This window comes from Stegostoma tigrinum, chromosome 18, assembly GCF_030684315.1.
Source record: "Stegostoma tigrinum isolate sSteTig4 chromosome 18, sSteTig4.hap1, whole genome shotgun sequence".
NCBI lineage: Eukaryota > Metazoa > Chordata > Chondrichthyes > Orectolobiformes > Stegostomatidae > Stegostoma > Stegostoma tigrinum.
In genome coordinates this window covers 3400480-3426414 of record NC_081371.1, presented here as the reverse complement: position 1 = coordinate 3426414, position 25935 = coordinate 3400480, and the positions used below count along the sequence as shown (strand labels likewise).

General features: G+C 42.3%; 1 protein-coding gene across 1 annotated transcript in view; it reads left to right on the top strand.

Annotated features, from left to right (window-relative positions):
• dgki (diacylglycerol kinase, iota) overlaps nucleotides 1-25935 on the top strand; it is a 193083-nt gene extending 167148 nt beyond the window's left edge. The window contains exons 27-32 of the mRNA XM_059652275.1: nucleotides 831-856; nucleotides 3614-3651; nucleotides 10920-11040; nucleotides 12785-12821; nucleotides 18824-18923; nucleotides 20155-25935. Of these exons, the coding sequence (XP_059508258.1) occupies nucleotides 831-856; nucleotides 3614-3651; nucleotides 10920-11040; nucleotides 12785-12821; nucleotides 18824-18923; nucleotides 20155-20271 (439 nt within the window). The 3' untranslated portion in view covers nucleotides 20272-25935. The remainder of the gene's footprint in view (nucleotides 1-830; nucleotides 857-3613; nucleotides 3652-10919; nucleotides 11041-12784; nucleotides 12822-18823; nucleotides 18924-20154) is intronic.

The following is a 25935-nucleotide window of genomic DNA, read 5'->3' as shown; positions in this document are numbered from 1 at the left end:
TCGCAATAATGCCCCCCACTAACAATCCATAATAGCATTCTTCGTACTCCTGATTCTAACAACATGCCCTAAATCTTTCTTCCCAATTATATTCATCACATTCCCTATCCAAACAAAATTCCCACATTCCTGATCACAACAACATGCATCACTTTGCTCTTCCCGGTTGTGTTCATTACATTTTCTGATTATAACAACATTTCCCACGTTCCTCATCCTGACAACATATCCCATCCACCTTATCCTGGCAAAACTGCCACACTCTTTACAAAAACAGAAATTACTGGAAATGATAAGTGGGTCTGGCAACATCTGTGAAGGAAACTCAGAGTTAACGTTTTGAGTCTGATGACTCTTCCTCAGAACTGCTGTAAGGAAGGGTCACCAGACCTGAAAAGTTAACTCTGAGTTTACTTCACAGATGCTCCCAGGCCTGCTGAGCTTTTCCAGTAATTTCTGTTTTTATTCTTGATTTACAGCATCTGCAGTTCTTTTAGTTTTTACTTCGTATCCCACACTCTAATCTGACAAGATTGCTACATTATCAATCTGAACAATAACATCCACATTCCCTAACTTGATAGCATTCCCCACCCTGTTTGTTTGATTTATATTCCCACCCTGACTCCCAACTACATTCCCCAAACTTCAAATCCTAACAATATTCCTTTATTCCTGGCAGTACCTTTCTATCTTCTGTGTGAGGTCCTCATGCTGTACCACCTTTGAGCCCCCTGCTCTACATGCAATATTTTTCAAGATCTTTGTGACAAGATCAGTTCCACACTCCAGACTCTCAGAAAATGTTTTCTTTATTCTTCCTTCCTCAGGCCTCCCTCATCCTCCGAGGAAAAAGGTAATTTTTCTGTTGATCTGCTCATAATAATCCCGCAGTTTTCTGATTATCGGCTGCAGTCTTGGCAATCCCAGCAACTTCCTTGAGCTCTCCATGATCACTGCCTTTGGAACTTGAGTGTGTGTCTGTCCTCCCTGAACTCCTCAGGATCAGATCCTTGCTAAGAATTGTTATGGACCAGATCAAACCCTCAAAACATATCAAGGAGATAGCCTAGAACCTAAACTTTATCTTATTTAAAGGTAAGTCTAAGGCACTGTGTTCAAGATGTGATCGATTGGTCCACTACTAGGCTGTAAGTAAAACACACTTTATTCTTACAACACAATTAAAATACAAGTTTTAAAAAGGGTTGGCATAACTTGAATTCTGTTGAAATACTTAACAAAAGAATATATTATTTAACTACTAACCAACAGCTGTTCCAATGTAGCAGCATCCTGTAAACACACCCTTGGCAAAAGCAAATTCATCAAAACAGATTTTCTCATGTGCCATCTGCATTCCAGGAGAAGACAACACTGAAAGAAACAATCTAGAAGTAGGGAAAGAACTCAAACTTTTAGCTGCAGCAGGCACAGCTGTCTCTGGCAGTTTCAACTCCAGAAAACTCACTTCAACTCAAAGCAAAACTAAAACCTCAATCTGTGTGAGCCTCACCCCACCCACTCTTGCTTCTTTTGTCTAATTTAAAAAAAAACACTCAGGCAGCACAAAACTGTTTACCCACTGCTTTTGAAGCCGGCATTCCGGCACCACTAGCAATGCCTTTCTGCAAGAGAAATAACACAGAACAAATCCCTCTTAAATGAACAGTTCTGTCACGGAATGGTCCAGTCCTCAGTTTGACATGAGCAGCATGATTCCCTTAAACATCCCAACGCAGAGGTGTTGTGAATTGAGAGGAAGATGAGTTTTGTTTGGTGGGTTGGGAATGGTAAGCTGGCTAGAGAGCAGCAGCAAACATTTCTGTTAAAACTTCATTAATTTCAGTCCCCAGTTCCTTTGAGACTTGAGCACAAGTTATCTGCAGCGTAACAAAAGAGATTTCACTGGATGAGGTGCAAAACAGGTTCACCATGATGTTCCCATTATCTCTGATCACCATGATGTTGACTGGTCTGGGGTGATTCAGCTGTGAAGACACGCTGAATAGGTTTGAGTTGTTTTCTTTAGAACAGTGAAGCCTAAGGGTAGACTTACTGAGGTATATAACATTACAAGGGACATGGACAAGGTGTCCAGGAAGCAGCTGTTCCCTTTTGTTGAATGGTCAATAATGAGGCTGCATAATTTTAAAGTGAAGTGAAGGGAAGGAGGTTTAGATGGGTTTTGAGGAAAATGTTTTTCACCCAGAGGGTGATTGGTATCTGGAATGCACTGGCTGACAGGGTGGTTGAGGTGAGAAACTCACAACCTTTGATAAGTATATGGATGGACACTTGAAATGTCATAACATTCTAGGCCAAGTGCTTGAAAGTCAGATTATTATAGATAGGTTGACAAAGTCTCAATGAGTTGAAGGGCCTCTTGTGTTCTATGAACCTGGCATATCTAGAACAGAAACTTCTGCCCAATTTAAAATCCAATCCTTTCACCTTCTTTACAGACTAGTTCCTCTGCCCATCATTAAGATCCAATGTTTGCCTTAAGCAACATGCTGACCTTTTCCTAAATAAAGACAGAGTCACAAATGATTTTTGATGGAAGATAATCATTTTTTCATTCATTCCTGGGGCATGAGTATCTCAGGCAAGGCAACCATTTGTTGACTTTTAAAATTCCTTACAAAGTTGTAGGTGAGCTGTTTTCTTGAACTGCTACAGTCTTTGAAATATGTGTACACCCACAATGCTGTTAGGTAGGGAGTCCTAAGATTTTGACCCAGTGACCGTGAAGGAATGATGATGTAATTTAGGGTGGTGTATGGTTTTGAGGAGAACTTGCAGTTGGTGGTGTTCCCTTGCGTCTGCTACCCGTGTCCTTCTGGATAGTTTCAGGTTTGAGGCATGCTGTCCAAGAAGCCCTGATGATGTGCTGCAGCACATCTTTTTGATGGTTTACACTGCTCTCACAGACAGATGTGACAGCCCTCAGGAACCTATCAAAATAATTATTAAACATGAAGCTGCCAATCCCAGAGGACAGCTGCCAATCCAAAATTGACACTGTGGGTAGTTCATTACTCCTGTTGCTAAAATGCCTGCAAAGCACTGTCACAGCAGCTAGTCTCCTTAATCAGCAAGCTAATTATTAAACTCTGTTTAATGTCAATGTTTAATTGTGTATTATTTACATATTGCAGTTTCCTGTCACTAAAAAGCATTTTTGCAATGTATTAGCAGTTTAAGCACATTTAGAATTACTTTTCTGTTTTCTATATATTATTGTTAAACAGTTGTAGCTATCTCTCTCTCAACTTCCATTTACTGTCCTAAAGCCTAGTTCTGCTTTTCTTTCTAATTAACTCAAGTTTACTCACTACTGGCCTTCTTCTTTAAATGAACAGTCTTCTATTTATACTGTTCTCTATCTCTCCTTAATGCACCAAGTTCCTTTCCCAAATATTTACCATCATCTGTGTGGGGGGAAATACAGAGACAAGAATTTCATGCAGCATCATTTTAAATTCGCTATCTTTATTTGTAACCAGCAGTTTAATGGACATAATGAACCTTCATTGGATGGGCAGGTATTTCAAACAGCTGTTTAGACACTGCATTATGACGAATGTGTTATTCCTCGTTTTTCTTTCAGAACTTCTTCATTCAGTCCTTGAGGGTGATCTGCAAAAGGTAATGAAACAGTTAGGGATTTTGGGCAAATTTTATATATTTTTTAATTGTTCATGCAAAAGATGTGGGCATAACAGCTCTGCCAGCATCTTTTGCCCATCCCTTACTGCCCTTGAACATAGTGGCTTACAAGGTCACTTCAGGAGGCATTAAAAGTCAACTACTTTGTTGTAGGTGTGGAGACGTTTAGGCCAGACCAGGTAAGAACAGCAGATTTCCATCCCAAAAGGACATTAGTGAACCAGATTGATATTTATGATATTGACAGTGTTTACATGGTTGCTGTAAAACAACATTTTTTGCTTCCAGAGTTTATTTTTTATTGAATTCAGATTTCTCCATCTGCCATGGTGAGATTTGAGCCCATGACCCAGAGCATCACTAGATTACTAATCAAGTGACATGACTACTACACTTTAGCCTCCCTTGTGACGGAAGCATAACCGGGCACAATAGGCTAATGGACATGCACTTCGGCTTGACATTCACCATTAATGGTTGGGATTGCCAACTTTTATCCAGCAAATGCAGTGATCATAGTTGTGTTTGTTCAGCACAATCATGAGAGAGTGTACAAACTGTTTAAGGCTTTCTCTGATCTCTATCTGGCCCTGTTGAAGCTGCCTAAAGCAGTCAGCAGTAACGGAATGATGAATGGAGCAGAAGATGGCTGTTGGAACATTTTTTAAATTTGATTTTGATCACACCAGGGAAACTGCAAAGCATTTTAAATCCTAGTTGCTCAAGGACAGCATTAGTCCACCATGCAGTGTGGGATTAGTCATATATAACTGATCAGGCCTGGAAGAGCTGGTTCAGAAGTCACAGACTAACCCAAAAAGAATGTTAAAGTGTCCTACGTGATCTTAGACCAGTTTATTGAGAAGCAACACTTTAAATTTGATCCACAATCTAAATAAGAGAAAAGACACAAGACCTTTTATATGAATGTGACAGAAGGAATGCTCTGGTAGTTAAACCTTATTTTTCTACAATGAATCGAAATGTATTGATTTAGTCACCAAAATGACCAATCATTTTCCTTATCGTACTTACTATACTTCCTTTATTGTGCTACCATCCAGAATACAAGAGACTTCTGCCAGGTTTCTTTTAATGAACTCAAAGTAATCCATTTATACAAATTTTATTCTTGAAACAAATGGAAAACACGAGTTAACATCATACCTGTAGTCCAAAATTAGAACTGTATTATCTCATTTCCAAACACAGACAAACTCTCATGATAAATTCTTTACAGAGATGATTTTTTTTAAGAAAAGGAAAACATGCTTATCAGCCTGGAGTCTGAAAAAAGGATAGAATTTGATGACTTCTCACCGTTTACCAGATTTGTTGTCAATGAAATCGAATTGTTGTAATCGTAATTGAAGAAGGATCTTCAATTCAGATTGAGGTCAAGCTGGATCTTAGTCTCTAGAATGTGGCCTCAGTTCAGCTTTTCAAGGTTTACTTGAAAACTTTATCAGTTTCCTAGAATTCCTACAGAGATAAGGTGAGTAAGACTGGCACCTTCCAAGATTTCTTCCTTCATGACCATTTAAGAGTTTGGAAACCACAGCTAGGCAACCAATAGCACAGAGCATCCACAGTCTTTTTAAGAGCCAGATCTTTCAGCAATTAAGGGCCATTAACTCCATCTCTTACGTCCCAAAAAGCTTTGCTTGGCTTTTCTCCAAGTCACTTCAACATGTGTAAATAGCAAGCAAATCACAGTACTCATTAAACTGTTGGCTTCATTTTGTATACCACATGGTAAAAACACTTATTGATCCAGAAGAGGCCCAATATCTCTTCCAGTTTTTCACATAGTTCATAAATGTAGAAATGTATTCCCAGAACCCACAACAGGTGGGAATGGTTCACTGGTCCTAAGTCAGACAAATAACTGAATGATGCTGATCTCTGTCACTGCAGTTTCTTATGCTAGCCAAAATGTTTGGCCAAAACCAGCAGTAATCACTTTTAAAAAACTATCCTGTATCCAAAGAGTGCTGTTAAGCTGGAGCCAGTGTCAGTCCACTTCAAGAAGCTTGCTCTTGTTTGAAGTGATTTTTCTTCCTCAGGATCCTGTTTGTGTACTTTGTTTTTGTGGGTCTTATGTTCTATTATCTTTTAATAAGGACAGATATTCCAGGTGATTCCTCCTATTTCCATTGCCTGATAAGTCATCTTGTGGTTTTATGCATGCTAGACCATCTTTCATGCAGATTTATGTGCACACTTTCATTTTATCAGGCTTCAGAAATGTCTTGTGTTAGAGTCTGTGCTGAGCACTAGTTCTCTTAGCAGAAATAATAGGCTTTCTCTGTTTTGTGCCTGTCAGCCTAGAAGGCTGCTGTGGAATACTTCTTAATAAAGGAGAAGGAGTGAGATTGGATTCTTTGCAGAATATTCAGTGCATTTCTTAAGGTAACATCACCCTATTTCAACAGATCCAGATGGCAGGTTGTTACTTTTCTGGAGCTTCATCACAAATTAAGATATTTATGCAATCCAACTTGTCCTGCAGAAATGTGAATTCAGCACCTATACTAAATTGCTCCTTCATGAACCATAAATAAAGACCATAAAACATAGGAGTGGAAGTAAGGCCATTTGGCCCATCGGGTCCACCCCGCCATTTAAATCATGGCTGATGGGCATTTCAGCTCCACTTCCCTGCACTCTCCCCATAGTCCTTGATTCCTTGTGAAATCAAGAATTTGTCGATGTCTGCCTTGAAGGCATCTAACGTCCCGGCCTCCACTGCACTCCGTGGCAATGAATTCCACAAGCCCACCACTCTCTGGCTGAAGAAATGTCGTCTCATTTCTGTTTAAAATTTACCCCCTCTAATTTTAAGGCTGTGCCCACGGGTCCTAGTCTCCCCGCCTAACGGAAACAACTTCCCAGCATCCACCCCTTCTCAGCCATGCATTATCTTGTAAGTTTCTATTAAACCTCCCCTCAACCTTCTAAACTCTAATGAATACAATCCCAGGATCCTTAGCCGTTCATCATACGTTAAACTTACCATTCCAGGGATCATCCGTGTGAATCTCTGCTGGACACCCTCCAGGACTAGTGTGTCCTTCCTGAGGTGTGGGCCCAAAATTGGACACAGTATTCTAAATGGGGCCTATCTGGAGCTTTATAAAGTCTTAGAAGCACATTGCTGCTTTTATATTCCAACCCTCTTGGGATAAACCAATGGGAGTATTTTAGCAAACACAGCAGCATAGATTCAGCATCAGGTTTGTTGTTGATAGGCTTTGCAGAGAATGCTGACTGGTTAGATTAAGAAAGGCGAGAAGGAGTAACCCTGTATGACAGAACCAGCAACAGGTGCCGATGGTAAGGAAGAGTACTGGCAGGGGAGCTCGAACAATTGTGTGAGAACCTCCGCCAGCAGGTGGCAACAAGGGAGGGTAGCTAAGTAGTAGAACAGACTCTGTCTGGAAATTTGGGTGTGTTGGGGGCAGGACAACTGATGAGAAGTACAGAACACGTGATTATCTGATGACTGGAATGAGGACACATGGCTGGTTATGGCATCCTGGGGCTTCAAGGCAAGTGAGCAGGTAAGAAATTCCACTGGGAAGTAGTGGGAAGAAGTACAGATGTTCAAAAAAGTCTGCAGCAGATCTTTAAGAAACTGATAAGGGTCACTGGAGACACCAGTAGCCTGACACAATTACAGCAGAGGTTTTATGAGCACAAAGAAGTTGGGGTGGGGAATGGGATGATGTGGAGGAGTTGTGAATCTGGAGAACTTGTTAAACTGCATAATCTTCCTGGATTCCCTCTAACTGACCAACGACTGGATACTGAAGGACCACCAACAGAAGCAGCAAGGGATAGTAATGTACAGATAGAATTGAGGAGGCTTGATAACAACCAAGCTCAATTACCTTTCTCTGAAGTGCAAGATTATATCACCTACATTATGGTGATAGATTGGACTTCTCAGATCAGGAAAGAGATTACCATCAGAGAAGTGACTGTCTGTATGTACAGGGGTGTAGACCTCCAGCTAAAGAAGTAGATGAACCACATTACAATACAGCATGCACAGATCCAGCCCTTGTGTCCTATCTCCATTGTAAGCCTCTTCGCCAGTCTCACCCAAGAGGTGCTGTAAAGAGATGGTGGAGATGTGACAAGATAGTCTCATTTGAAATGCAAAGTCTTCAACAACCATGGCCACTATTAATGATGGACACAGATCCTATCCAGTGCAATAACTTCTCCTCGCCAGGAGCTAAATTAGTTGGATGTCTCACTGGTGGCGAGATGGTGGTATGGGTCTTTCAGGAAGATGTTGAAACCTATGTGCATTGCCTTACAAAGTGTTTGAAATCTGGCAAGGTAGGAGCACTTTGCAGAATTGTAATAGGAGCAGAGTGGTCAGCTATTACTCATTGGTTTTACAAGGAGTGTCAAGCTGAGGAGTCTGTGCTGATTCTCTTCCCTTTGCACCCAACCCTGTCCTTGTTTCAGAGGGATCAGTCATCCCCTATCATGGCTACATTGAGCTCTCTCTATCTGTCATCAGTCACTGTGCATCGCCTAGGATTTCTGGTAGTTTGAGACCAGTTGATACTCAGCTGGAAGTGAGGATGTTTTAAATATACCGGTGGTATTGGTTCAATGTATTAAGAGATATTCAGGCATCCTTAGAAAATGTCTATCGAGACTGCACATTGTGAGATTGGCATAGAGGGCGTGGTCATCATTGACCTTTCTCTGTACGGTCAATTTGTATAAACCTGTACAGGACTTTATAACTGTTCAAGTAGCAGGGATTCGGGCTTTTTTTAACCCCCAACCCCTAATCTGGTCTTGAAGGCTTTGTCAGTCATCTTCAGCTGATCAACATCAAGCCTTACTAGAAATGCCATGTGTCACATGTAGCAGAGCTCCCACTTGATGTAACTCTGGGAGTTGACCTCATTGCTGAGGGGTAAAGGAGAAAATGCCCAGGAATATTTCCAATTTCAGTAACTGGAGATAATAGTTTATCTCCAACCAAGAAAACCCAGAGGTGTCCTTAAACTTGCTGCTGTCATGTGTGGGCTAGTTGGACTGAAAGTTTCCATGCTGTATGATCCTGACTGTGTGACAGTGGACTGAATGAAGGAGACATTTCTGACTTCATTTCAAAGATGGACATCACTGAGTTGGAGGAGCCTCAGATGAGACAGCTTGATTCTATTCTAAACAAGTAGGGGGCAACTTTGAGTAAAGATGATGACGACGTTGGGCATTTCTAGCGAGTTAGAAAATTGTGAGTGAAGATGACTATCCAGTAATGATTCCTTATCACAGGATCCTAACCCATCACTGGGAAGAAGTCCAGGCCTGCCTTTGGAGTGAAATGTCATTCAAAACTCAACAAGTCAGTCTACCTCCCCCAGTCACCATGAGGAAGAAAGATGGAAAACTGAAGATCTATGTGAATTAACAGACGTTCAACACAAAAACTCATAACTTACCCCATACATCGGATGAGAAAGCATTACATATTCTCAAAGGTGCAAAGTATTTCTACAGTCTTAACTTGGTTCACGGTAAAAAGCAGCTTCTTGCTAAACACAATTTTGAAAAGATGGCATTTCCAACAGGCGTTGGGGACTTCACCATTCGTAAGAATGACATTTGAGCTCTAATGCCCCCGCCGCCTTTATGTGTTCGATTAGATAAAGCTTTTGGTGACTTTATTTTCCGCTCCTGGTGTATCTGGTTACTATTGGAAATGTGCAATCCTATACCAAATTGCCTCCTCCTTTCCATTATTTTCTGAAGAAATCAGGGAAAGCTGAAGGAAGCAAGAATGGATGTTTAAGAATGATATTGACAAAACCTCGGCCACATCTTTTTATGGGTTTCATTTAATAGCATTAATTTCTCACACAGTATTGTAAATACTTACATGTTTAACTTTAATTTTTCTTACTGTTTGTAATGACCTGAGGCCAGTCCTATAAAGAATCCCTACTTTATGACCTTTTGGTTTTGCACTAAACCTTTATGCTCTTTGTGGCTATCAGTCGATAGCAGGGACACCAGCTGAATGTAGTGAAGAGCAGGGTCATGAAGATAACTGATTGATTATGTACATGCGTTAAGTGTGAATAAAGCACCAGGAGAACTGAAAAAACCATATTAGTTCAGTCACATAGTATTCCTTGACTATAGGTTGCCATTGATCGCACTAACAATATCATTGCTCAGTGCGCTTCCTTTCATCAACAGGATGGTTTACAGTGCAGAACAGGCCCTTCAGTGGGTGCTGACAGCCAGTAAAGAGTTGTGCAGCTGAAAGATTTCTTTCTGAAAACATTGATAATGCGTGTCTTTCAGCAATGAAGGTCCCTGAGAAGAGCAGCCCTTTGAGATAAGGTTCTCCCCAGAACACATTCTCCCTGAGAGCAGGGTCTCCCAAGAACAATGTCCTCCAGAGGCAGGGTGTCCCGAGAGCAAGGTCTCCCGAAAAGCAGGTTCTCCCCAGGAGCAAAGGCCCCCTAAGACAGGGTCACCCTAGAAGCCGTGTCTCCCCAGGAGCAGTATCTCCTCAGGGCAGGGTCACCCCAGAGCAAGGGTCTCCCCAGACCAGGTTTTCCCTGGAAGAAATGTCCCCATAGGCAGAGTCTCCCTAGGAGCAGTGTCTCCCCTGGAGGGATGTAACCCCAGTGGCAGGGTCTCCCTAGTAGCAGACACCCCCAGGAGCAACATCTCCTTGAGCAGGGTCTCGCTGGAGAGGTTCTCCCGAGGAGCAATGTCCTCCCCAAGGACAGGGTCTCCCTAGGAGCAGTGTCACCCCGGGAGTAATGTCTCCACCCGGGCCCAGATCTCCCTGAAGCAGAGTCTCTCCAGGGTGAGCTCTCCCAGGATCAGAATGAAAGCAGTGTCTCCCAGGAGCAGAGTGTCTCTGTGCAGTGTCTGTGAAAAGCAGAATCCCCCAGAAACTTACTTATGGCTCCAGTGGCTATTCACTTCTCCACCCATAAGGTATTACCAGATGATTTGTTTCAAGATACAGTTGGATTCCAGCATGTTATTTTACCGGAAGTGTGAAATTTGTCCCTGATGTTCTTTAGTTTCCAATGGGATTTGAGATGGGCAACAGAAGAAATGATGTCCTGTGTTTGTGATTGATGAATATTGTAGGAGATGTGTATTGTCCTGGGTTGTTCACTGTGAACTGCTGAAGATGTAAAATACAGGGACGTCTAACTTCATGGATGTTTCCATCTGTTTCCTAGTTCATAGAGTCCTGCAGTAAGGGAGTGAGTCTGATGGTGAGCAGCACTGAAGGATCCTCGGTGTTACACTGCGCTGCAAAGAATGGCCATAAGGAACTTGTAAAGTACATCATTGAACATGGTGAGCTGTTGAACCAGCTTCATATGTTGCGTCAACTGTACACAATGTTTAAGTTAGCATTGAGTATGACAAGAGCTATCAATTACTTCAGGTGCTATTTCACTGCTACATACTGTTCATCATTTATTTGTCCTGTAGGAAGTAAATGATAAAAGATTCATTAGATATTTTCAACCTGTATTGTATGTCTTGCTAAGTGACGGCCTTAACTTAGCCAATCCTTCTCACCTCAATCGAGCAACCAGACTTTTGGAACAGAAGGATGGGAGGAGCCTCATTGAATGGGCTTGTATGTTTAATTTGTTAGGTTTTTGTTTACAGTAGTCCAGGAGGTTAATTGATGGTTCTTTAACACATTGGGAACAGATATGAGCAAGGTGGTGCAATTCCCCATCCCCACTTTGGCAGTCCATCCTCTCCCCTCTGTCTGCTCTGTCAATCCCTTTCGACTCTGTCCACACTCATTCCCTCAGCCCACTGTCAATCCTGTTCACTCCATCATAGAATCCCGACAGTGTAGAACCAGATCATTCAGCCCTTCAAGCCCCTCTGACGAGCATCCCACCCAAACCCATCCCTCACCCGAACCCTGCATTTCCTCACCCTAGACACTTTGAGCAATTTAGCATGACCAGTCCACCTAACCTGCACATCTTTGGGCTGTGGGAGGAAACCAGAGCAAATCCACACAGTTGTGGGGAGAATGCGCAAACTCCACACAGACAGTCCCCCAAGGCTGGAATTAAACCCGGGCCTCTGGTGCTGTAAGGCAGCAGAACTAGCCACTGTGCTACCAGTCCTATCCACACTGTCAATCCCTGTGCACTCTGTCAATCCCTGCCCACACTGTCAGCTTGTGGCCCGACTGATGTCAGTGGCACTCCTTGTCTGTACTTTAAGTCTCTGCCCACAGTCATTCCCTGATGCCACTGTCAGTCACTTGCCATACTGTACCTGATCTCACTGTCACTCTCTGATCTCTCTGTCAGCCTGTGTCCACACTGTCTGTCCCCGTGCACACTCACTCCTTGTCCAGTCTGTCAGGCCCTAACCCCACTGCCAGTCTCTGACCACTTTGTCATTCCGTGTCCACACTGTCAATCCCCCAGTAATCTTTATTACAACCCCCAGCCATTCTCTATATACACTGTTACTCCTTGTTCACGCTCACTGCACTCAACGCTCTATACTGTCAGCCCCATCCATATTTTTAGTCTCTGCCCATTTTGTCACTCCCTGTCCTCTCTGCCACTCCCTGTCCACTCTTCAGTCACTGTTTCCTCTGTTAGTCTCTGTTTTCATTGTTAGTCTATACTTTGTCACTCCCTGTCTTCTCTGCCACTCCCTGTCCACTCTTCAGTTACTGTTTCCTCTGTTAGTCTCTGTTTTCATTGTTAGTCTATACTGGAGTGAAACTGAATGGGGCAATCTGTGTTTTCATTCACTATTCCAGAATATCTTGTAAAAACCAAAAGAACTGCAGATGCTGAAAATCAGGAACAAAAACAAAGTTGCTGGAAAAGCTCAGCAGGCCTGGTAGCATCTGTGAAGAAAAAAAACACAGAACTCTGAGGAAGGGTCACTGGACTCGAAATGTTAACTCTGTTTTTTTGTTCACAGATGCTGCTAAGCCTGCTGAGCTTTTCCAGCAATTTTGTTTTTGTTCCAGACTATCTTGTGTTCTGCCAAGACTTTATGTATGTATCAATTTTGTGGTTTAGATTTTTTTCATTATTTGTTTCAGGCCCTCCTGATTTATTAGATGCAGCAGAAATCAAAACGTGAGTATGGGCATAATTGTTCTGTGCCTTACATATGTATTTGCATATTGGATTTCTATCATTCCACTGGTTTCAGCAGGTCTCAGTCTGATTTCTGTGTCTCAGTCTGATTTCTGTGTCTCAGGGTGCACTGTGCATACTGTAGGAGGCACTGCATTTCTTTGGTGGTGTCAGGTAGCAGGCCGTTATCCATCTCTCCTGAAAATTATGTAGCGTGTGTGTCAGTATTTATAAGGAATCCACAGGGCATTTGTCAGTATTTACAGGGGCTCCACGGGGTGTGCGTAGTACTTATAAAATAATCTCTGAGGAATTAATCTTTATTTATAGGGAATTGCCAGGGCTTTGTCAATATTTACAAGGGATCCCCAGGGAATGTATCTGTATTTACAGTAGGTCCAGGAAATGTGTTGGTATTTGCGGAGAATCCCGGGAAGTGTACTGGTATTTACAGTGGTTCTCAGGAACTGTGTCAGTGTTTACAGTGGCTCCCAGGGAGTGTGTCAGTATTTACAGTAGTTTCTGGAAGTGTGACTGGTTTATACTGGTTCCTGGAGAGAGTGTCAGAATTTACAGTGGTTCCCACTGTGTCATTTAGAGCGTTTCTCAGATTGGTAAATTAATTGTCATGTATACCGAAGTACAATGAAAAACTTTGTCACAAGCAGTACAGGCAGATCATAGTAAGCAAGGACGTGCAGATCAAAAATACTTAGACAGAGGCATACAGGTTACACTGCACAGGCCATGCTCTAGGCGAGATCAACGTTAGCAAATTCAGCATTATTTGAGGATAGAGAGTCCATTCGTCAGCCTAATAATGTCTGGGAAGAAGCTGTTCCTGAACCTGCTTGTGCATATGTTCAGGCATGTATATCTTCGCCTGACAGCAGAACTTGTAAGAGATCATTACTGGGCTATGATGGGTTTTTGATGATGTTGGCAGCCTTTCCGCAGCAGTGGGCCATATGGAGTCCATGATTGGAAGGTTGGCTTCCATGATGATTTGGGCTATGCACACCACCTTCTGTAGTTTCTTATGGTCCTGGGCAGAGTAATTGCTGTACAGGGCCATTATGTGCCTGGACAGTAGGCTTATCATTGTGCAACCATAGAAGTTGGTGACGGTCCTTAAGGACATGCTGAATTTCCTGAGCTGCCTGAGGAAGAAAAGGCATTGTTGTGCCTTCTTGATCATTGCATCTATGTGGGAAGTCCAGGATAGGTTGTTGGTTTTCGTCACTCCAAGGAACTTGATGTTTTCCACTCTCTCAACCTCAGTTCCGTTGATGTAGATGGGGGGCGTGTTCTCCTTCCTTTCTGAAGTCAATGATCAGTTCTTTAGTTTTGCTGACATTGAGAGAGAGATTGTTTGCAGTGTACCAAGTCACCATGCCTTCTATCTCCCTTCTCTTTTTTGACTCATCATTGTTAGATATCCCACCTACTATAGTGGTGGGATCAGTGAACTTGTAGATGATGTTCATTTGGAATTTGGCAACACAGTTGGGTGTACAGGGACTACAGTAGGGAGCTGAGGACACATCCCTGGGGGACTCCAATGTTGAATGTTGTTGTGGAGGAGGTACACTTACCTATCTTAAATAATTATGGTCTGTGGGTCAGAAAGCTGAGGATCCAGTTGCAGAGGGCAGAGCCAAAACAAAATTCACATAGTTCTGAGATCAGTTTGGAAGGGATAATGATGTTGAAGGCAGACCTGTAGTCAATGAGCAAGAGTCCGACATAGGTGTCCTTGTTGTCCAAATGTTCCAGGGGTAAGTACAGGGCTAGGGATATGGCATCCACTATGGATCTGTTATGTCAGTAGGCAAATTGTAGGAGATCGTGACAGGCTGGGAGACTGCAGTCGATGTGGGCCATGACAGAGGAAGTCTGTCCGTGATTATAATGGATTCCCAGGGAGTCAGTTTTACAGTGGTTCCCGTGGAGTGTTTCAGGTTTACTGTTGTTCCCAGGGTGATAACCAGATTTAGAAGTAGTACAGAACATTTGTAGGCAGATTATGGAAATCTGCAGAATAATTAGGGTTGTGAAAGTTGATGATTTCAGTTATCCTAGGGTAGACTGGGAAAAGAGGTCAATTATAGGGCACAGACTGAGAGAAATTCCTGCAATGTGTGCAGTAGGACTTCCTGAAACTGTACATTTCTGGTCCAACTAAAGAGGGAGCTATGCTGGAACTGGTCCTAGGAAGTGAGGCAGGCCAAGTGGAGAACATCAGAATTGGGGGAGCATTTGGGAAATAGTGATCATAATGCAATAGCATTCAATGTTAAGTTAGAAAAAGATATTTTAAAAAGTCAATTAGCAATAAGATCCCGGACTGGAAAAGGGCAGATTTTAGGGTTCTAAAAGTTGAACTGGAGCAGGTTGATTGGAAACGCATTTTGGTGATAAAACAGTGGATGAAAATAGGAGAATTTCTAAAGAAAGATGAATAGGATACAAGCTAGGTACATAGCCATGAGAAATAAACACAGGATATACAAAAGGAGGCATATAATGAATCATAATAATAATAACAATAGAAAAGATAATCTCAAATGCAGGGGAAAGGTTAAGGCTTAAATAGGGAAGGCTAATAGAAAGTATGAGGAAAGTATGGCAAAAGCAAAAAAAAGCTCTTCAAATACATTAATAGTAAAAGATCAGTGAAGGATAGAGTGGGTTAAGGAACAAGCAGGGTAAGCTCCTCACTGATGCAAAGGATATGGCAGAGGTACTGAATGAATATTTTGCTTCTCCCATTACCAAATTAGATGATTTTTAAAAATTTGATCTATTATTGTCACATGTTCTAGGTACAATGAAAAGCTTTGTTTTTCATGTTGTATAGATCATACCATATGAAGTTCAGAGCATGATATAACAGAGCAAAGAATACACTGTTACCGCTACAGAGAAGGTGCACAAAAAGCAAGATCAACGTTAGATTTGAAATTTGAGCGGTCCATTCAGAAATCTAATAACAGCAGGGAAGAAGCTGTTCTACACTTTTAGTATGGAAGGGCGAAATGGATTGATGTAGGCTTGGAGGGCTGAAGGGCCTGTTCTTGTGCTGTATTGGTCTTTGTTCTTAAACCTATTGGTACGTGTTTTTAAGATTTTGTATTTTCTACCTGACGGAAGAGGCTGGAAGAGATTATAACGAGGCAGTGACAATGGCCTAGTTGAAAATGTGGGTGTTGAGCAGCCGGGCCATATAGCGATAGATATAGAAGGGGTGCTAAAAAGACTGGCAGCACTCCAAGTAGAGAAGTCACCAGGCCCGAATGGCATGCTGAGAGAGGTACGAGAGCAAATTGTGGAACCGTTGCCAGAAATTTTACAGGCCTCTCTCAACACCGGATTAGCCCCAGGGGATTGGAGGAGTGTAAATGTAACACTGCTGTTTAAGAAAGGGATAAAAGATAATCTCAGAAATTATAAACCTTTTAGCTTGACATCTATAATGGGAAAACTGATAGAGGCCATAGTACGGGATAAGGTAAATATACAATGAGGGAAAATATCAGTTAATTAAGCCTAGACAGTCAAGTGGTTTTGTCAAGAGCAGGTCAGGTCTGACAAATTTAACAGAGTTCTTTGATGAGGCGGCACAGACACTAGTTGAGGGTAGTGCTGTGGATGTTGTATATTTGGACTTCCAGAAAGCGTTTGATACAGCGCAAAATGGCAGATTAGTTAGCAAATTGAGAATGTTTGCTATTGATGGGTCTTTGGCTGTATGGATTAGAAGTTGGCTAAGAGATAGCAAACAGAGAGTAAGTATAGATGACCATTTCTCAGACTGGAGACAAGTTGAAAGTGGTGTTCCCCAGGGAATGTAGCCTTTTCTGATTTATATGAACAATTTGGAGATAAGTGTTGAGGGAAAAATCTCTAAGTTTGCAGATGATACTGAGCTGGGCAGAATAATGACTAATGGGCATGGTGTTGCGTGACTTTAGAGGGACATTGACAGCTTGGCCAAATGGGCAGGTGCCTGGCAGATTAAGACCAGGAAGAACTGTGTATGTTGGAAATCAGAAACAAAAACAGAAATTGCTGGAAAACTTAGCAGATCTGGCAGCATCTGTGAAGAGAAAACAGAATTAATGTTTCGGGTCCAGTGACACTTTTTCAGAACTGATGGTAGCTAGGAAAAGGTTGATATTTATGCAGAAGATGGATTGGGAGGAAGAGAAACAATTTATACAAGTGGAGCCCAAAGATTGAGAAAAACAGCAGAAAAGACAAAGGAGTGGGTAAAAGTCAGTCTGGGAGAATGAATAACTGCTCATGAGGACCATTAGTAGCTGACAATGGGCTGTGTATGGTAGCAGCTCACGTGATGTCCTGAGGAAGGGTCACTGGACCTGAAACGTTAACTCTGTTTCTCCTTCACAGATACTGCCAGGCCTACTGAGCTTTTGCAGTAACTTTGTTTTTATGCATGTGATGACAAGGTCGGATTTGTCAGGGGTTGGGGAATGGACATAGAGGAAGGTGTTCAAACCTGAAAATTGTTGAACTCGATATTGAGTTCAGAAGGCTGCAGGGTTCCCAAATGTAAAATGAGGTGCTGTTCTTCTAGCTTGCGCAGTTTGGTTTTACGGGATCAATAGTAGAATTTTGAAGGGAGTACAGGAGCAGAGGGACAATGGGATTCATGAGCATGACGCTCTGAAGGTGATCAGGCAAGTTGAAACAATTGTTAAGAAGGCTGATAGGATCCTTAGGTATATAAATAGAGATAGCTGGTATAAAATCAAAGAAGTGATGCTACACCTCTACAAATCATTAGTGAGATAACATTTGGAGCATTGTGTTCAGTTCTGAGCACCTTATTTAAGGAAGACCCAAAGAGAGTTCAGAGGAGATTTACCAGAATGATACCAGGAATAGGGGAATTTTATGTATATGGAAAGATTAGAGGAATCGAGTTTCCTGTCCTTGGAGCAGAGAAGATTAAGAGGTGCCACATTGAGATGTCCAAAATGATGAACAATTTTGACAGGGTAAAGAAGGATATTTTGTTTCCACTCATTGGTACGTCAGTAACTAGGGGACACAATTTCAAAATTGTTAGCAAAGAGCGAGGAGTGAGATGAGGAGAAACTTCTTTACTCAGAGAATTGTTAGGATTTGGAATATGTTGCCTGGGAGAGTGGTGGAGGAGGATTTCATGGGAGGTTTCAGAGGAGAGGTGCATATATGTTCCAAAGGGATGTATTTAGAGGGCTACAGACGTAGACCTGGGAAGTGTGATTAGCTGGGTGGGTCCTTTGGGACAGGTACAGACATGATGGGCCTAATGGCCTTCTGAACTTTAAAATTCTATGATTATATGATTTGCAATGACTCTTGGGGATTATGTTGTTATTTACAGTGGTTTGCGGGCAGTATATAAGATTTACAATGGTTCTTAGGGAATGTGTCAGTATTGACAGTGGATTCCTGCAGTGTGTGTCAATATTTACAGGTGGTTTCTGGGAAGAATGTCAGATTTACAGTGGTTTCAGGGGAGTGTGTCACATTTCCAGTGGTTCCCGGGGAATATGTCAATTTTAAAACTGTCCTGGGGCATGACTTAATATTTATAGTGTTTCCCAGGGACTGAGTCAAATTTGCAGTGATTCCCAGGAAATGTGTAAGATTTACAGTTGTTCGTGGGGAGTGTGTCAGATTTACAGTTGTTCGTGGGGAGTGTGTCAGATTTACAGTCTTTCTGCAGAGTGTGTGTCAAAGCTTACAGTGATTCCTACAGTGTGTCAGATTTGCGGTGGTTCCCAGGGAATATGTCAGCTTTACAATGTGTTCCCATACAGAGGACGAGGTTTTTAAATGAAAACTGATGTGTTCCCGAATACAAGCCTCCCTCTGTTTGAAGTGGTCATTATTCTCCCACACCTTAGCCTCAGATTGATAGATACTGTGTGAAAGGGAGCCTGTGTTCAGACTTTAATTAATGGATTGTAATCTTATTTCCTTAATAGGGGTGAGACAGCACTACACAAAGCAGCATTCCACCGGTATCACACAATTTGTCGTTTTTTAGTTGATGCTGGGGCCTCGCTGATGCAGACTGATTTCAAGGTAAGAACTTGTCCTATAGGTGGGTGAATTATTGGAAACAACAACACTTTATTCGACCAACAAGCCATGTCGATTTTCATAAGCCATATGCCCCACTCCTCAACCCATTCTCCTGCCAGAAACTCTGCCCAATTATATTACTGTTTACATCACCAGTCCATCTTAATAAAGTGCCCCATTTCTCTTTTAGGTGCAAAGGAGTCCTTTTGAATCCTTTTTCTTTCTTCTTAATCTTTAACTCACATCCCTTGGTATATGCTTCCCCAACCCACCTCAGCCTGGCGAAGAGCAGCTTTGCGATCAATTTTGTCCACTCTCACCTGAACTGTAAAATTTTCTACATTATCTCCTCAAAGCCACCCCATTCCCTTACTATCTCCTCATCACTTAGGTGCACCCTTCGTCCTCTACAGTCGAGCCCAATACAATTGTAAAGACAGGCTATAAATAATCCCTGAAGTAATAATACTCCCATCTTGTTCTGTTTAGCTTTCATTTAGCCAATTACTTCTTTTTGCCGTTGTCTGTGTGGACAGTTTTCACAGGTTGCGTGCCGTTGTTTTTAATCTTCGTCAGTACACTCATAAATCTTAAGTTTTGTTGGGTTATTCAATTTTTCTATTTCTGAAATATTCTGTGCAGCCATTTGGTTCACATCTACACCCAGTGCTCACTACCAACGGAGACTCACACATATGACATTGCCATATGCTGTACATACACATGTTGCCAATGTACAGATAGATGCATGTTTGTACTAACACCTCGCACATGTACAAAGATACACACACACATGTATTCATGTTAATCAATTGGTATGGTAATGTGATAGGTACATGAATGAATTAATAAATTAGCAGGCCTGGATTTAATAATGAGAGTTTAGATCTCGGCATGGCGACAGAATTTCAGTGAAAGTATATTGAAATAAAAAAACTGGTATCAGAAGTGCTCACAAAGCTGTCTGATTGTTGTAATCCTTCTTGTGACTCTGGTACTACCCCAATATCATTGACTGTTACTTCCTTCTGAACTCCCACACTTTCACAGAAATGAGCAATAAGTAACACCACACTTCTCCCACTGTAACACTAAAGTATTAAAATACATGCTCATACATCCATCAGTATACTCAAATACATAAATGCTGCCTCTCCTCCCCAGGATTTTGTTTACTTCTGAATGTGTTTTGTCTGTGGTCACTCTACTCCTAACTATGGTTCCTCACCAGGGCAACACTCCGAGACACAAAGCACAGGAGGCTGGTGACCTGGAGCTAGCCGCCTACCTGGAGAACCGGCAGCACTACCAGATGATGGCACGCGAGGACCTGGAGACAGCAGTCTGAAAACAAGGATGTTGGCGAAACTGGAAGGTGGGGAGGTATTAGCTGTTCGCCTTCTCCCGTTGAATTCAGTCACTGCTTCCCTTTGTACCCTACTGCTTGATGGATGAAAAAGAAAGTGACGTAATATTAGGGAAAGATGGTGGCAAGAGATGCCAGTTACTGAGACAGCAGTAAAAGAGCATATTACTCATCGTACAGTCCACATTAGGAGCTGAGGCAGCTGCACGCAGAGGACGAGGAGAAGGGTCGCTGCATTAATGGCCCTGTGGAACCCTGTCCAAACTGCAGACTACAGAGTTCTCCACTGCTCAACAAGGAGAGCAATCATTCCACGAAACTCCTTCTTATACAACAACTAGCATCTTTCATAATCTGGGTTTTCCACTGGATTCATCTCAATCTCAAATTCAATCAGAAGAGGTCTGTACAGCAACGCCTGATGATACTACGTTTACTCACCTTCAGAATGTAACAACCGCACTGGGTGTTCAAGAGGAACATGTAGTCAACATAGGACTATCTCACCAAGGCTCCTTCAACATCACCTTCCAAACCCACAATCTCTACCATCTCGAAGAACAAGAGCATCAGATATGTGAGAGCACCATCAGTTGCATGTTCCCCTCCAAGCCACTCACATCCTGATTTGGAAATATATCACTGTTCCTTCAGTGTTATTGAATCGAAATCTTGGAATTCCCTCCTTAACAGCATTATGGGTGTCCCTCAACCAAATGGATGCAGTGTTCAAGAAAGCAGCTCCCCACCACCTTCTCAAGAGCAATTAGGGATGGGCAATAAATGCTGGCCCAGCTAGCAAAATCTACATCCCATGAATGAATAAAAATTAACAAAAAAAAGAACTTGAAGAACTTATATTTGGGGTACTAATAGACAACTTGGAGACCTCACTTCACGTAATGTAAATGTCAATGGCATGTCTTACCTTGGATAGTTGGATATAATACAATATACTTTGAGGAGCATTCAACAAGTGAGGAACTGGTGTTCCGTGTTACATTACTGATTTGAACCAAAGTGAGTACAGTTCTTGTGCTCTTAGCAGAAGCCTGGATGGCTAGACTTGATGTAGAAACCCATGGTTGTGAATTGTTTTCAGTGCAGGAACAAGATTGTTTCTCCACAGAGAATTCCTGTCAGAACTATACTATGTCATCCCTGAACAGATGCACACATTGAACAGTATTTTCTGCTGTGAGTTCTTCTATCTCTTTTAACCACTTTCTCACGTGCAGTTGAACAGGGTTTCAGTGTGATCATCAAGTCACATACTTGTCATTAAAGGGATCTTGCTATCCTTTCTGAATGCAGACAGCTAGTTAAATTTCCTTGACATTGTTGGCAATTTAGTTCTCAAGGCACTGAAGATAAAATATCATTTAGAGTCATACAGCACTCAGTCCAGGCCTTTCGACCCAACCAGTTCATGCCGACCACATTTCCTGAACTGAACTTGCCCCGTTTACTTGAAGTTGGCCCATATCCCTCTAAACCTTTCATATCCATGTATCTGTCCAGATGTACCTGCCTGTACCACTTCCACTGGCAGCTCATTCCATATACGCACTGCCAAATTTATGAAAAGTTTGCCCCTCAGACCCCTTTTAAATCTTTCCCCTCTTATGCTAAAATGGAGTTAAAATGATGGTGCTATGACACGGGTGGTAATCAAAGAGAGACGTATTTGCACTTGGTGGTGTTGCTGCAGTCAAGCCCTGGGACCGTGTGAACTGGGAGATGACAAGCTCCTATCCAGTGACCGATAGCCTAATGGTAGTGCAACAATGTTTGTGGTTGTCAGTGGCAACTCCATCTGTTCTAATCAAGCTGCCTCAATGCCTGTCTCAAAGAAACACTAGGAAATGTTTATGTTGTCCTGGGCTTTAATTTGGGTTTCGCTAGGAATTTCTGCAGTGAAAGATTGGTGAATGGTTAAAATCATCTGGCAGACTTAGTACATTTAAACTGCATGAGATAGATTACTATCAGGACAGGAGCCTGAACCAAAACTTGCCAAGCAACTCAGATGCTTAGTTGAGATTTGGAAGGCATATTTAGGCTTTCTCTGCACCCACTCTCCTGCCTCCCCTTTACAAAGGGACCTTGCTAAGATCACCTATCTGTGTCTTGCTCAAGTGCCAGGAGCTGTTCCTTCGATCCCATTCTACCTGCCAAAGCACATCTGATCAGTGTAGGTGAGGACATAGGAACATGAGCCTGCTAGTTTCTCTTGTGAAGCATTGGGAAATAACTGAGTTATAGTTGCTAGGCAACAGCCAATGAAGCCAATAAGGAAAGCTTTCAGGATCCATCAGTTATATAATTCCTGAGGCTGAGAACAGATCTCACCAGCAGATCTGTCACATAAGTGACCCCCAGTCCCTATCAGTACAGGAGATTAGTGAGGATATAATTGCCCATAGTATGCCCCCCGGCATTATGGGTGATGCCTTTGGAATAGACATCCACAGGAAGTAGCCACCTATAAGACTAAGTGATGATGGCCTTCCTCTTTCCCTATCATTTACCTTTTTTACGCCAGCCAGTAGAACTCCTCTTGCTTCCTGCAGAGATTTGTGTCAACGTATTCTTTCTAAGCAAGCTTCTGACTCCTAGGCTGAAACCATTTATGTTGCTGTATGTACTAGATCATCAGTATGGTACTAATTACAACCTTTGCTGACCCCATCTCCCTATCTTAATTCCTTTGCGGGCAGGTGTCACAGGTCAGCCTAACAACGGAGATTCCAGACTAGAAATGAGGTCTCTTTGAGGACTGTGGAGCAGACCATGAGCTAATGGCCTTCTTCAGTTCCTACGAATTGTGTCTTATGGTCTAATTGCCCTCCAAAGAAGCAAGCACAATACCTTTCAAGAAATGCAGGACTGGCCGTGTGTTCCTTGCATGAGATAACTTACAGTTAAATGGCTACATTTAGCTCACACAAACCCCAAACTAGTCTGAAGGTCTTGAAATGTAATCAAAAGAACACCAGACATCAGGAGTAGAGTTTTCAGTCATCCAGGTGGGGTCATGTTGCAGGGTGGGCAGACCCCTGGTAAACTGGGCATGCAACAGGCACTTCTGGTCCCTACCTACACACTGATGCATTTAGAGTTTCTAAGAGAACATAGGCTTACTAAGCTCTCTGATGAAGGGTCCAGGCCCGAAACGTCATCTTTTGTGCTCCTGAGATGCTGCTTGGCCTGCTGGGTTCATCCAGCTTCACACTTTGTTATTTTGGATTCTCCAACATCTGCAGTTCCCATTATCTCTGATCACAGGCTTACAGGAGCTGGTTAAATGTGCAAAGTTCAAATGAAGTGCTGGATGAGCTTGTAATTGAGCTGTTCTGGAATACAGAGAACAGACAAGAATTTTAAAAAGGCCAGCATAGGGTAGGGACACAGAGAATCTGGCCACGTTTCTAAATGACTAACAAAATAGTGTGAAGCAGTAAGTGGCCTAGCCATCCTGGGGGTTACCTTTGATGGACTAGCTATATAAATAGTATGCTTAAAAGAGCCATCAAAGGCTAGGAATCCTGACTCCACAAAGCCCTGTCCACCATCTACAAATCACAAGTCAAGAGTGTGGTGGAATAGTCCCCACTTGCATGGATGAATGCAGCTCCAACAACTCTCAAGACAGCATCCAGGACAAAACAGCCTGCTTCTTGGCACCACATCCACATTCATTTTCTCTACCACCAACACTCAGTGGCTACAGTGTGTACCATCTACAACATGCACTGTACAAATGGTCACTGGACTTCATTGTTAAGTCTGCTTCTGTTTCTACGGATGCTGCTAGACATGCTGAGTTTCTCCAGCACTCTGCTTGGGCAATGTGAAGATATGAGTGTGTGGTATCAGTTGTGATTAATAGAAATTGGTACCTTTGATTGAATTGACCACTGTGCGTGTGAGATTTGTGCTTTCAACTAATAGAAATAGCATTTGGGAATGTATTCACTGATCTTGACCACTTGGTCATTAACCATTAACTCAAGGTTGATGTGTTGCAATTGACTGTGATGGGTGTCTGGTCCCATTGACTTGTCAGAGTTCACCTAAAGATCTTTCTGTCTACCTACCGGAATTGAGATATTTGTGGCATACTCTCCACTTGAGGTTGCACCATTAGCCAGTTCTCTTAAATGTTAGACTGATGGATTTTTGTCATTGCAGAGAAATATTAAAGGCTATGGAGAAAAGGCAAGTGTTTGGAGTTGCTACACAGATCATTCATGGTCTCCTTGATCAACACAGCAGGTGCAAGGGACTAGATGGCCACTTCTTTTTCTTTGTTCCGTTGTTCTTCCTGTTCTATATGTCTTCCCAGGTCACCACCAGCCCCTGCTGCAAGTCAGACTCCAGCTCAGCTTTAAGAGGTACAGGCTAGCTTTCCAGAATGCGGGCTGGCTTTAAATGGTGCTGACCTTGCATAACTTGAGCTCTGCAGCCATTCACTGCATCTGAAGCACAGGGCTTCAAGCTGCTGTCATTTGAATGAGCAGGCAAGCACAGGGTTTGTGTGCTGCCTGCATCCTGAGGAGTAGGCCCAGGTTAATTCTGCTTCATAAGGCCATGCCAGCTTTCAGATGCTGTTGAGTTTGTCCCCAGCCTGTTATAACAGTTTTGCACTAAAAAGGAATAAATCAAATCTTCAACATGATTCTGATAAGGCCAAGTGTGATTTAGGCCTGTTAAAAAGTGTTGCCAGGGGTGACTGAATCTTAACCTGAGCTTGTCCTTAAATGAATTTTCACAATTGCACGTCTGACTGAGGTGGAAGACCATCTTGCCAAAACTTGTTTGTAGGTCAGGTTCTGTGAACTAATTTTTTTTCTTGTGGAAACTGAAGAAATTTTATTGAGGAGATCAAAGAAATTGGAAGATCTTGGGTAAAATGAAATTAATGTGCTAGATTTCCCAATCCTTGTCTTACAGAGCAGTTTCCAAAATTTTAGATCTGCTGAGAAGACATTCTACATACCTGTAAGGATCAACACTGGTCTGCCACAGATGAGAATGCTCATTAGTCAGTACCTTGAGCAATGCAAACTACTCAGCAGTGATAAATGGGATGTTTAGGAGTAAGGGAGTTTCACAAACATCATGTGGCCATCTGTGCTCATCTCTTCCACTCCTCAAACATTTTCTTTACCAAGAGGGAACATCCCAGCTCTGATTGGAATTGTGCTTCCATTGCAGACTTGAGTCAAAAATCTTTCTCCTCACTTCGTGCTTGTTCTGGACAGTTTCTTCCAGCTCAAGAAAAAAGCTATTGAGAAATAAACATGTGCAAACCAAACAACAGTCATCTTCCTTCTTCAGAGCAGAGTTCCGAAATGGTGTCTGCCTGTCCCAGTTTCAAAAGGCAGCTGTTTATCCCTTCTGATCACAGCAGCCAGCTGTCATGGACCTGTCAATAGATATCTTTATTCATGTGAAACTGTTGTGTGAGAGCCATAGTGATGAATTTTGCATGAAAATGTTGTGATTCACACAGAGTGGTGTCTCCTTCCTTATGATGGCTTACATGGACTGACATGACTGTTCTTGCTTGTAATTTCCAGTTAGTGAATGCAGTGCTTGTTTAGCTGTACTGTCTACATTAACATATTCATTACCTAATTA